We start from the raw sequence: 12,406 nt of genomic DNA, 5'->3' as shown, positions 1-12,406 counted from the left end.
GAATCTTGGGTACTACAGGGCTACTCCATCAGAAAACTGCTCGTTGATCAGAATAGCTGGACCGTTGTCAGCGGAGAGCCGGCCAGTATCAGGGGATCCAGCTGTGAGGTTTGAGGAGCCAGCTGAGGTGTTAAAGGGGCTGGTCGGTGTATTGGAGGAGCCCGTTAGGACATTGGAATATAACTGTGGGAGATTGTGATCACAAGTCTCTGTTGAACAATGATAATGTAAGTTACGCTATTTGCCTTTGCCTGGTGGGTGGACAGGTGACATGGGAGCTGCATGGCCTTGGTTGTAGTAAGTACTAGGCCTCAAGCCTCAGGCTTGCCTGTTGCTGCAGACCAGGCGAAAGATGCAGAAGCAGTTACCATATAACCATATAACAATTACAGCACAGAAACAGGCCATCTCGGCCCTTCTAGTCCGTGCCAAACCCTTTCTCTCACCTAGTCCCACCGACCTGCACTCAGTCCATAACCATCCATTCCTTTCCTGTCCATATACCTATCCAATTTTACTTTAAATGACAATATCGAACCTGCCTCTACCACTTCTATTGGAAGCTCGTATCTGAGTAAAGAAATTCCCCCTCATATTACCCCTAAACTTTTGCCCCCTAACTCTCAACTCATGTCCTCTTGTTTGAATCTCCCCTACTCTCAATGGAAAAAGCCTATCCACGTCAACTCTATCTATCGCCCTCATAATTTTAAATACCTCTATCAAGTTCCCCCTCAACCTTCCATGCTCCAAAGAATAAAGACCTAACTTGTTCAACCTTTCCCTGTAACTTAGGTGCTGAAACCCAGGTAACATTCTAGTAAATCTTCTCTGTACTCTCTCTATTTTGTTAACATCTTTCCTATAATTTGGTGACCAGAACTGTACACAATTCTCCAAATTCGGCCTTAATATTCTAACATTACATCCCAACTCCTATACTCAATGCTTTGATTTATAAAGGCCAACATACCAAAAGCTTTCTTCACCACCCTATCCACATGAGATTCCACCTTCAGGGAACTATGCACCATTATTCCTAGATCACTCTGTTCTACTGCATTCTTCAATGTCCTACCATTTACCACGTATGTCCTATTTGGATTATTCCTACCAAAATATAGCACCTCACACTTATCAGCATTAAACTCCATCTGCATTCGTTCAGCCCACTCTTCTAACTGCCCTAAATCTCTCTCCAAGCTTTGAAAACATACTTCATTATCCACAATGCCACCTACCTTAGTATCATCTGCATACTTACTAATCCAATTTACCACCCCATCATCCAGATCATTAATGTATATGACAAACAACTTTGGACCTAGTACAGATCCCTGAGGCACACCACTAGTCACCGGCCTCCAACCAGACAAACAGTTATCCACCACTGCTCTCTGGCATCAGCCATCCCGCCACTGTTGAATCCATTTTAATACTTCAATATTAATATCTAATGATTGAAACTTCCTAACTAACCTTCCATGCGGAACCTTGTCAAAGGCCATATAGACAACATCCACTGCTTTACCCTTGTGAACTTTCCTCGTAACCTCTTCAAAAATTCAATAAGATTTGTCAAACATGACCTTCCACGCACAAATCCATGTCAACTGTTCCTAATCAGAGCCTGTCTATCCAGATAATTATATATACCATCTCTAAGAATACTTTCCATTAATTTACTCACCACTGACGTCAAACTGGCAGGCCTATAATTGCTAGGTTTACTCTTAGAACCCTTTTTAAACAATGGAACCGCATGAGCAATACACCAATCCTCCGGCACCATCCCTGTTTCTAATGACATTTCAAATAGTTCTGTCAGAGCCCATGCTATTTCTGCACTAACTTCCCTCAAGGTCCTAGGGAATATCCTGTCAGGTTCCAGAGATTTAGCCATTTTTATATTTCTTAAAAGCTCCAGTACTTCCTCCTCTTTAATTGTCATAGTTTCCATAACTTCCCTGCTTGTTTCCCTTCATATCGTCATCATATCATCTGAGCTCAGCTGCGGCCTGGCCTCCTCTGTTGGTGCTGCCCTCCTGTGTTTGAGCAGTGGAATGACAGGCTGGATTGTACATATGTACAATACATACTGCCCAGAGACTGTACCATCAATTGCCAGACATCTGGATCTCACTATATATGTTTTTTTGAGTGAAAATGGTTTTGTGCTTGTTACCTTGAAGCTTGCACTTTTGTCCCAGAGGAATGCTGTCTGAATGTTTTGAATGATAATCAAACTTGATTTGATTTCCTTTACTGTTCTTGCTTTGGAAATCATATCTTTTGTTTTAGTTTCAGAATGCAGAATTGACCTTTCTGAAAACATAGATTTTCCTGGAAATGATATCACTTGGGTTCTTGCACCTGATGCAAATGTCTGTCAACAAATCTGCACTGATGATACACAATGTTTATTCTTCACATTTCTGAAGAAGGAATGGACAACAGACCATAGAAGGTATGATGGAAGCTATGTGTGTTAGTAACATGTTTGAACAAAGTTTTCTCAAAATTTTCTCTTTCCTCATGGTGGAATTCAAGTCTGCAATATAATTGCAGTATGACATCAAGAAAAGCACTTCATATTCTTGCTCCATACCTTTGAATTAACTGTCCAACTAATTCCACTCCTCTTCATTTTCTTTCGCTTCATTTTTTTCTCTACTGTTTCTCATCTCTCTCTGTAATGAGTTGCCCAGTATGGTGTCAATTTTTAAGGACTGTATTTTTTTTCTTTCTTCCCATGAATGGTTTGTATGCATCCTTATGAGGAATGAACAATTACAGATGTGCTTCAACTTTGTTCATCAAGTTGCATTCAACCTGTTCAGGAATCTGCCAGAGAATCACTTATCAGTAAGCCACAGAGATATCGTACATGTTCAAGTCCAGACTTTCTAAAATGTGAGTTGATAATGACCACATTAGCTGATGGAGTCATGATCAATAGTCCTCATTCCAGATTTTCAGGTCCCAACCTCATCCCAACACATGCCAGCAGTAAACCTTTGAACTGCTGACCAGGTCCCAATACTGTTGCTTTCCCTCTTCTCCACACTTGCTGCCTCAATGACATGTCCACCCACCTCTTTTGATTACATTGGCTGCAGATGGTGGGACTTGTCACTGAGATATACAGCATTAAACAAGCTCTTCGTCTCACTGCGTCCGTGCGAACCATCAATAGCCCACCTACACTCTTCTTATTTACTTACACTTAGTTTGTTGTCTAGTATCATTTGGTGATTCAAGTGCTCATCCAGAGACATGTGAGTAGACCTGCCTCTATCATCTTCGCAGGTAGTGTGTTCCACAATCCAGCTACTGTATGAATGAAAACTACTCGTCTGAACTCTTGCTTGATGGACAAGAGTATTGTCGGTGTGCAAGAAAAAGAGGGAGCATGGGCTTTCCAATTACAGTGAAGCCTGAGGGAGGGAGTGAGCAAGGAGGCCATGAAAGAGCACACTTTGAGCAGCTGCCATCTCCTTCCACTGGCTTGGAAGCAGAATGTTTTGACAGAATGGTGTCCATTGTCAGGAATTGTACTATGCAGGGATATGTATGTTCCCCGGCTCATGATTTAGCACTCTGGTATCTGGAATGGGATCCAATCCCATTCCAGAGGCTGGAGTGCACACTTCCAAATGAAATCCCAGTTCAGTACTGAGGGACTGTACCTTTACACTAAGCTTGGTCCTCTATTTGGATGGAAGATCATAATCCCAAAGAGATCAAAGAATATCCAGGTGTTCTTTTTGATGTTTTGTGTGATATCAGCTAATTCATCTACAATGCCATCAAGGGTTTCCAACCTTTGTTATGCCATGAACCCCTGCCATTAACTGAGGAGTCCGTGGACCCCTTGTGTATAATAAATTATCTGGTCATCATCACAATATTCTTTGTAAGATCCTGCTCCACCGCAGTTGTTATATTGCTTGATGGCTTTTTAGTTTTGTTTGTCTGCTGGGATTATCAGAGACTTAATGAATTTGTAAATTAATTGCTGGCCCAGAACCTATTACCAGTGAGGAAGAAAGTTTCTTCCAAGGCAGGGGAAATGAAACCGTATTTCATTTTATAGGATCATTACAATCTCACTGGCATTCTCTATATTTGTTTGCTTGACTGTTGTTTAATTAATATCATAACTGACCATTTTTCAGATTTTACTGTTACCTAAAACAAACTGCAACTGGAACAGTCTCAAGGACAACAAAGTTATTAAACGTTGTCAGTGGGTTTTCCCTTAAACAGTGCAAGAATCGGAACAGTAGTAAGTAATGAAAAAAACTTTCAATTTTGTTTCTTCTTTTAGTTGCTTCTTAACATAAATGAGCTCAGGCCATTTTTAAGCTGGCATTTCAGGATCTAGTTATCATATCAAGGCCAGAATCTATTGTCCATCCCTCATTGCCCTTGAGGTCAGTGAGCTACTTTTTTGAACTGCTGTTTTCTGCTGTTGAAGAAGGTGAAGTCTCGGATTTAGACCTGTATGCAAGAAGGACCTGTAATAGTGTTGGTTTATTTATTTTTTATTCGGTGATACAGTGAGGCAGAGGCTCTTCGGGCCCTTTGAGCCACACCACCCAACAATCCCCGACCACGATTTAACCTTAAGCTAATCATGGGACAATTTACAATGACCAATTAACCTACTAACCTGTACATCTTGAGACTGTGATAGGAATCTGGAGCACTCTGAGAAAGCACACATTCCACGGGGAGGACAGACAGAGGATGCTGGGATTGACTGCTGAACTTAATAGCGTTCTGCTAGCCGCTGTGTTACCGTGGTACCCATGGGGATGCTGTATGATAGGAGGGAACCCGTAGATGATGATGTTCCTGTGCACCGATTTCTTTTGTTCTCCTTGGTGGTAGGAGTCATGAATTTGAGGGATGCTGTTGAAAGTACCAGGAAGGTCATGTTGTTGTTGCATTTGGTGATCTTGAAGTCAAGGTCATTTCCAGTGCTATAAAAAAAGGAACATTTGTGAGAACAATAAGAAACAAATCAAACAACAGTTTTTAGCGTTTGTAGGGAAGCAGTGGTGAACTTGAATGTAACACTTTGACATCCTCTGACAAGGCACTTCCCTTTCCTTGACCCTCTTTGCTATTAGGAAATCTCTGGAAGGTCACCTTCCTTATTGGCAGACCTTAATCAGTAAGGACTGTTTACAACATCTTCTCCTCACTCATCATCAACGTAGATGCACCTCAAGGCTCCCTGCTCCATTTTCTATACACAAATGATCGTGTGGCTAAGCGCGTTTCCAACAGCGTCTTCAAATTCAGTGACAACCCTACCACTGTTGCACAAATTGTGGGTGGCCAGGAGTAAGCTTCCTGGAATGAGCAAGGTCACCTACCTGGCTGGTTGGTGAGGGAGTTCGGATGGTCACCTAATACTAACAGACCTCCACAGGTGTACTGTTGGAAGTTTCCTTACTGGTTTGCATCCTGGCCTGGCATGGTAATGGGAATGCGTGGGAATGTAAGAAGCTGCATGGAGTAGTGGGCTCTGCCTAATACACCATGAATACATCCCTCCCCACCATTGAGAGTGCCTCAAGAAGAGAACATCTACTTTCTTGTGTATATTGGCTATACTTTATTTTAAATTTATGATTTCCTACTGAATGCTGCGTGTAAGATGCTATGTATCTGTGATACTGCTGCAATTAAGTTTTTCATTGCACCTGTGCAAGCTTGTAATGTGCTGATGACAATAAACTCAGCTTTGACTTTGAATATTCTCAAGATGTGAAGTCCACAAAGAAGCTGAGAAGTGAATCAGGCAGAGGGCCAAACAATCATAAAGTGTTCAGGAGTGTACAATCACTGTCAGAAAACTTGCTATTAACAAATGAAGCAAGTGCAGAAACTTCTCTCCATTTAACAATGGGGATCAATGTTGGTAAAATCCCAAACATCATCACTGTCTATCTAGACCAGTATTTTGAATGGGTATGGACAACTGGTGTTCTGAGGAAATGATTATTATCTAGACGTTTTCTAAATTAATCCAAAATAAACTCACCTTTATTAATTTCCAGTCACTCAGTAATTTAATTTCCTATTTTCTTCAGCTTGTTATAAGAAGATCTTTGATGGCCTCGACTTTCCGGGGAATGACTTCCATCAGTCTGTAGATGAGGATGAACACAGTTGCCAGCGTAAATGTACCGAGGAGCCTCACTGTCAGTTTTTCACCTTTGTGAAAAAGGAATTTCACGATGAAGTACAGCGGTTAGTCAATCAACCAATATTCTGGAATGCATAAATAATAAGAGCATTCAAATAGAAAAAATTATTCTCAGACCCTTGATCTATAATAATATTTTCTTACATCTTCATGCATTTTTTCATGCTGAAAATGTTTGTAACTCCACCCATAACTAAAGAGTTTAAAGGATTAATACACTCAGTCCCAGCATCAAAGAAAACAAAAAAATTGCTCAAGCTATATAATGATTTTCTGATTGTTTGTAGCTACATTTGTTACCTCAAAAACAATGAAAAAGGAACTCCATCAAGAATAACAGATCTCTCAGGTGTTATGTCAGGATTCTCTTTAAGGAGATGTGAGTTCAGTAACACAGGTATGTCTAGAACTACTTTCCTCTCTTTAGTGTGAAAGCAATGATTCTAAAGTATCTGAGTAGTCAGGGATTCAAAGTTATGGTGAGAAGGCAGGGTAATGGGACTAAAGGGGAGATTGGATCAGCTCATGATGAAATGGCAGAACAGACTCGATGGGCTGAATGGCTGACTTCTGCTCCTTAGTCTTATGGTCTAAAGTTAAAGATAAAAATTCCCTTCATAGAACATAGAATACAGCACAGGAACAGCCCTTAGGCCCTCAATGTTATGCCAAACCAATTAAATTAGTAATCAAATGGCCTACTAAACAAATCTCTTTTGACTACACAATGTCCATATCCTTCCCTTTCCCTCATATTCATGTGCCTATCTAAAAGTTGATAAAGTCCTTCTGCCACCACCTAGGCAGCATATTCCAGGCACCCACCATCACTCTGTGTAAAATAAAAAACAAAAAAACAACAACTTGACCCTCATATCTCCTTTGAAATTACCACCTCTCATTTTAAGTGCATGTCTTGTGGTATAAAACATTTCAACTCCGGGATAAAGATACTATCTGCCTACTTTATCTATGCCTCTCAACATCTCATAAACCTCTATCAGATCTCACCTCACCTTCCACTGCTCTGGTGAAAACAACTCAAGTTTGTCCACCCTCCCATTATAGCACATGCCCTCTAATCTTGGCAGCATCCTGGTTAAAGTTCTTCTGCACTCTTCCAAAGCCTTGACATCTCTCCTGTAATGGGGCAACCAGAACTGTATGCAATACCCCAGATGTGGCCTAACTTGAGTTTTATTCAAACTGCGACTTCCTGACTTTTCAACTCAATGCCTTGAGTAATAAAGTTCAAATTTGATTGTCATTCAACCATCCATATGGATACAGCCAAATGAAATAGCATATCTCTGGAGCCAAGGTTGAAAACACACTACCAACAGTCACGCACAGCACACAGCACGTAGAGCACTTATAATTATATTACTAAAATATATAAAATAACAATTTATTATTATTAATAAATAATTAGACCCTGAGTGTCATGGCCCATAAATTGATGGTGCATGGATGTTGTTCTGGAGCCATGTTTCTGCAGAACTAGCCCGCAGTTCCTCATTTTGTACAATTGCAACGCAGATGAGCAAAATCCAGCTTGACTTCCACTGAGCGAACACTGGAGAGCAGCACAGAAGGGAGATGTCAGTCCCTAACGCAGTGCGCCATCCAATGTCAAACAGACAGTTCCCGTGTCTCCCTCCCTGACAGCCGCAACAGGCAATCTTCAAGCGTGACGGCCTTTCTGTGCGACAACTGAGGCAATGCCTCTCCCCTGGTGTTGGTCTCGCCAGTGAACCAGTGAATTGGTCCTTCAGTGTTCCACATTACCAATGCCCTCTATGGCCTTGGAATTAGAACAACAACATCCAAGACAATCCCCCACACCATCTGTTGGATCGGGCTCTGCGCACAGCCTCTGATGTCTTCCTCTCCCGGTGATTGAAGCAGGCTGCAACATAGTGTGTGTAACAAGTCCAGCTCCACTGCTGTCAAGCAGCCGGCCAATGGGGTAGACTTGCAGTACTCGGTGTTCTTAATATCCAGCAATGTCTTGAACTTGTAAAAAATACATAAAAGACGAACGATTACTCCTTTGTTTGGACTCAGGAAGGCCACTGCATCCAAGTGTGCCACCATCTGGTCGGAATGACAAGCACGCCATTAGGCTTTTTAACCATTCTATCAACCTGTAAGATCTCTGCACTTTGCACTTTCAGCCAAGTCATTTATATAAATCACAGACAGCAAAGATCACAGTACAGATGCCTACAGATCACCACTAATCAAAGACTTCCTTCGACCACTACCAAGTCACCATGGATCCCATGCATCTTGATCTTGTGGATGAGCCTCCCATGACGGATGCTGTCAAATGCCTTACTAAAATCCATGTAGATAACACCCACAGCTCTCTCACCACCTTGTCAAAAAAACTCTATCAAGATAGTAAAACACATCTTTCCCTGCACAGAGCCACAATGGCTCACCCTAATTAGGCCATGGAATTCCAAATGCTCATAAATCCTATCCTTGAGAAGTATCTGCAGTAACTTCCCTATCACTGATAGGAGACTCACCAGTCTGTAGTTTCCAAGATTATCCCTGATTCTCTCCTTGAACAATGGAATGGCAGTTGTCAGTCCTCCGGGATCTCACCTTTGGCTGGAGGGGACATATCGATTTTGGTCAAAGCCCCAGCAATCTCTTCACTTGTCTCTCTCAAAGCCTGGGGTATATCTCTTCAGGCTCTGGGGGCTTATCTGCATTAATACTCTTTAAGAGACCCAATATTACCTATTTCTTTACTTCAAAATGTCCTAGCTTATTAGCTGATCTCCCTATCCTCCACATCCCTCTCCTTGTTAAATACTGATATAAAGTATTCATTAAGGATCTCATCCACATCCTCCACATTCAAGCAATGTTCTACCCTTGAATGGTCCTCTCCTCTCTCTAGTTAACATCTTGCTGTTGATAAGATTCTTATCAACAGCAAGACCCCCACTGTTGCTCTGCCTGATTTTACCCTTCCCTGCTGACACGCAGAATCAGCTATAGTGCCTGTGGCCTGGTTGCAGCTGCTGTGCCCTCATTGGTCACCCCCCCTTGCAGTATCCAAAGGAGTATACTTGTTGCTGAGGTGAATGACCACTGCACTGACTGCTTACTGCCCTAAATTCTCCTGGTCGTCACTCATCTGCTCTCTGAAGCTTGCACTCTGAGTGTGACCACCATAGTAAAAGTTTCATCTATGAGGTTTTCAACTTCCTGGATGATCCTGAGTACATCCAGCTCCAGCTTCAGTTCCTTGACATGGTCAGTTAGAAGCTGAGGTTGGGTGTACTTCCCACAGACATAGTCATCAAGGAGACTGTTAGGTATCCTGAAATCCCACATCTTACACTGCCTTAACTACCACCCTGCGCACACTGAATTAAGAACTAAGGATTGTTATGTAAACTAAACACTACACATATACTGAAGTGACCTTACCTGTCCTGACCTGCTACTCCCCTATGGCTCCAACTCTTCTTACCAAAGACTTTCGAACCGAAGCCTCAGTTTTCCACTCTAACAATGCCTACTCCAACAATGGCCGCCCTGTGTAAACTTCGCTGCTTTTTATTGGCTGAAGTAAAATTCACTCCCAATGAGTGTATTGTTTTTGAATGGCTCCAATTCTGCTCAGATCCCACTTTCTCATTCACTGCTTCTTACTCCACTGATGATTTATCAAAGCATGGCTGAGACAATGTGATAAACAATGGACCGAACTGATGAATTCATACATTGTGAATGATATCCACAGTTCTCAATTAAATAGTAAAAAAGTCAGCATTTGTATATTGATTTGTGCTTGATGATAAATAAGGTGGCCCAAAATGTCATTGGTGAGTAACTTCAGGAGATAATATTGGACTGCTCCATGGGAAGCTGTGCTGTAGCTGAAGCAGAAACCTTATGTTCCTTGTGAAGCCAGGCTTTTACAGTTGAGATTCACTGTATTGATGATCAATAAACTTCATGTTTTAAAATAATGGGTGTTGTTAACTGTGCATTGCAGCCCATTGTTGTTGGTCACATGGATACAATGTGAATGATCTAATTTGGAATATGCTATAGTTTCTGGGATATCTGATGGGATTTAAATATTGGTATTCAGTTTAATTAAGTAGCGTATTACTTCAAAATTAATTGTAATGAGCTCAAGAGTTTAGATGTGTAGGCCCAAGTGTTATGTAAATCAAAATTGGATAATCACCTGACAAGCCCATAAATAATAATTTTGTTACAGATAATTGATGCAAAATAAATTAATCTCATTTCATTGCAGGATGTGTACCCGAGTTGGCTGTAGACACTGATTTTCCTGGAAATGATATTGAGTCAGTTCTTGCCCCAGATGTCAAGTATTGTCGAAAATTGTGTACCGACCATAAAAATTGTCAGTTTTTCACCTATTTGACAAGTGATTGGACCACTGACAAACAAAGGTAAATCTATAACTTCATTCAGAAGCTTCAGTGGTTTATGAAAATGTAATACGAAGGTATCCCATCCTAAATTGAGACCTGTTTTGTCACAAAAGAAAATAAACATAGTTCAATCTCACAGAGCATTCTTATTCCCCGTCCTGTCCATGTCTGCCTTGTCCACTGGATTCCACTGATGATGTGGTGATTTCTAAGGGCTTCAGTGAGCATCTTTATGTTGGTTTACTGTTGTGCTATCCATATGTGTAAACTTATGCAAATATGTGAATGCTATGTCAGAGTACTAATTTATAATGAATATTGATTTTGAAATAATTGAAAAGTGCCTGAGACTAGTCACTGGATAGGTGATCTAGAGATTGATTGTCAAATGCATTCAGCAGAATTTCCTAAGTGCATAGAAGTCCCAGTGAGAGAGTTTGCAATACTTGATTTGCGATTAGGGAAAGAGTCAGGGCAGCTGACAGGAGTTTCTGGAGGGGAAAGTTTTGTATCTGGTGATTAAATATGGAAAGGATAGGTCTGTTGTGTGAGGTGAGATTCTGCTTTGGAGAAAACACAATTTTGATGGCATCAGAAAGGATCTGACAAGTGTGGATTGGGACAGGTGTTTTCTGGCAAAGGTGTGTTTGGTAAGTGGAAGGCCTTCAAAAGTGAAACTTCGGGAGTACAGTTTGTACGCTCCTGTCAGAATAAAAGGCAAGTATAACAGTTTTAGGGAATGTTGGTTTTCAAGAGATATTGAGGCCCTGGTTAAGAACAATAAAAGAAGTGCGTAGCTGATTGGAAAAAATGAGGTGCTTATGCAGTATAAGAAATGCAAGAGAACACTTAAGAAAGAAATCAGGAGGACTAAAAGAAGGCACGAGGCTACCCTAGCAGACAAGGTGAAGGAGAACCCTAAAAGATTCTACAGTATGTTAATAGCAAAAGGATTGCAAGGGAGAAAATTGGTCCTCTGGAAAACAGAATGCTAACCTATGCATGGAGTCAAAAGAGATGGGGGAGATCTTAAGTGGATTTTTTTTGGGGTTTTTTTAAAACTTCATCTGAAAGCTTTTGATAGGAAATTTAAACTCTATTTCTCTCACTAAAGATGTTGCTTGACCTGAGCTATATAAGCCTTTTTTGTTTTTATTTCAGATTTCCAGTGTCTGAAGTTTAGGCTTAATTTTCAGTAAAATTATTACATAGAGTTTAGCAAAATGATTCTCATATTATATTTCAGATTTTATTGTTATCTTAAAAACAACACAAAAGGGGAACCATCAATTGTAACAAAGTTGCAGAATGCTGTCTCAGGCTATTCCCTGAAAAAATGCAAGACATATGACTGTAAGTCAAACATTGACAAATTGTTGTACAATTCTAGTTTGTATTTGCTGCTTGACTTATTTCTATAAGAAATAATGTATTGCAATGTAGGTGTAAATTTTGAGAGGTATTTCCCTCTGCAATGTTCATACTGGGAGGCATAATTTTAAGGAGATTGGAGGGTAATATTTGTTACACAGACTAGTAGGTGCATGAGATAGACAGAGATACATTAGTGACGTTTATGAAAGTCTCAGTTTGACACATGGATGATGGAAGAATGGAGGGCTCTATGTGCGGGATGGGTTAAACTGATCTTCGAGTAGATTGTAAGGTTGGCACAATATTGTGGGCCAAAGGGCCTGTACTGTGCTCTAATGTTCTATATTATATGTTTTCTGCAATGCTTACACTT

General features: G+C 40.8%; 1 protein-coding gene across 1 annotated transcript in view; it reads left to right on the top strand.

Annotated features, from left to right (window-relative positions):
* LOC132404804 (uncharacterized) overlaps positions 1 to 12,406 on the top strand; it is a 184,829-nt gene that overhangs the window by 75,300 nt on the left and 97,123 nt on the right. The window contains exons 21-26 of the mRNA XM_059989308.1: positions 2,302 to 2,467; positions 4,179 to 4,288; positions 6,108 to 6,267; positions 6,511 to 6,620; positions 10,518 to 10,677; positions 11,906 to 12,012. Coding sequence (XP_059845291.1) covers positions 2,302 to 2,467; positions 4,179 to 4,288; positions 6,108 to 6,267; positions 6,511 to 6,620; positions 10,518 to 10,677; positions 11,906 to 12,012 — 813 coding nt within the window. The remainder of the gene's footprint in view (positions 1 to 2,301; positions 2,468 to 4,178; positions 4,289 to 6,107; positions 6,268 to 6,510; positions 6,621 to 10,517; positions 10,678 to 11,905; positions 12,013 to 12,406) is intronic.

Source organism: Hypanus sabinus, chromosome 14 (genome assembly GCF_030144855.1).
Source record: "Hypanus sabinus isolate sHypSab1 chromosome 14, sHypSab1.hap1, whole genome shotgun sequence".
In the NCBI taxonomy this organism is placed as follows: domain Eukaryota; kingdom Metazoa; phylum Chordata; class Chondrichthyes; order Myliobatiformes; family Dasyatidae; genus Hypanus; species Hypanus sabinus.
The sequence above is the reverse complement of the archived record's forward strand: the minus strand, read 5'-3'. Positions and strand labels throughout refer to the sequence as shown.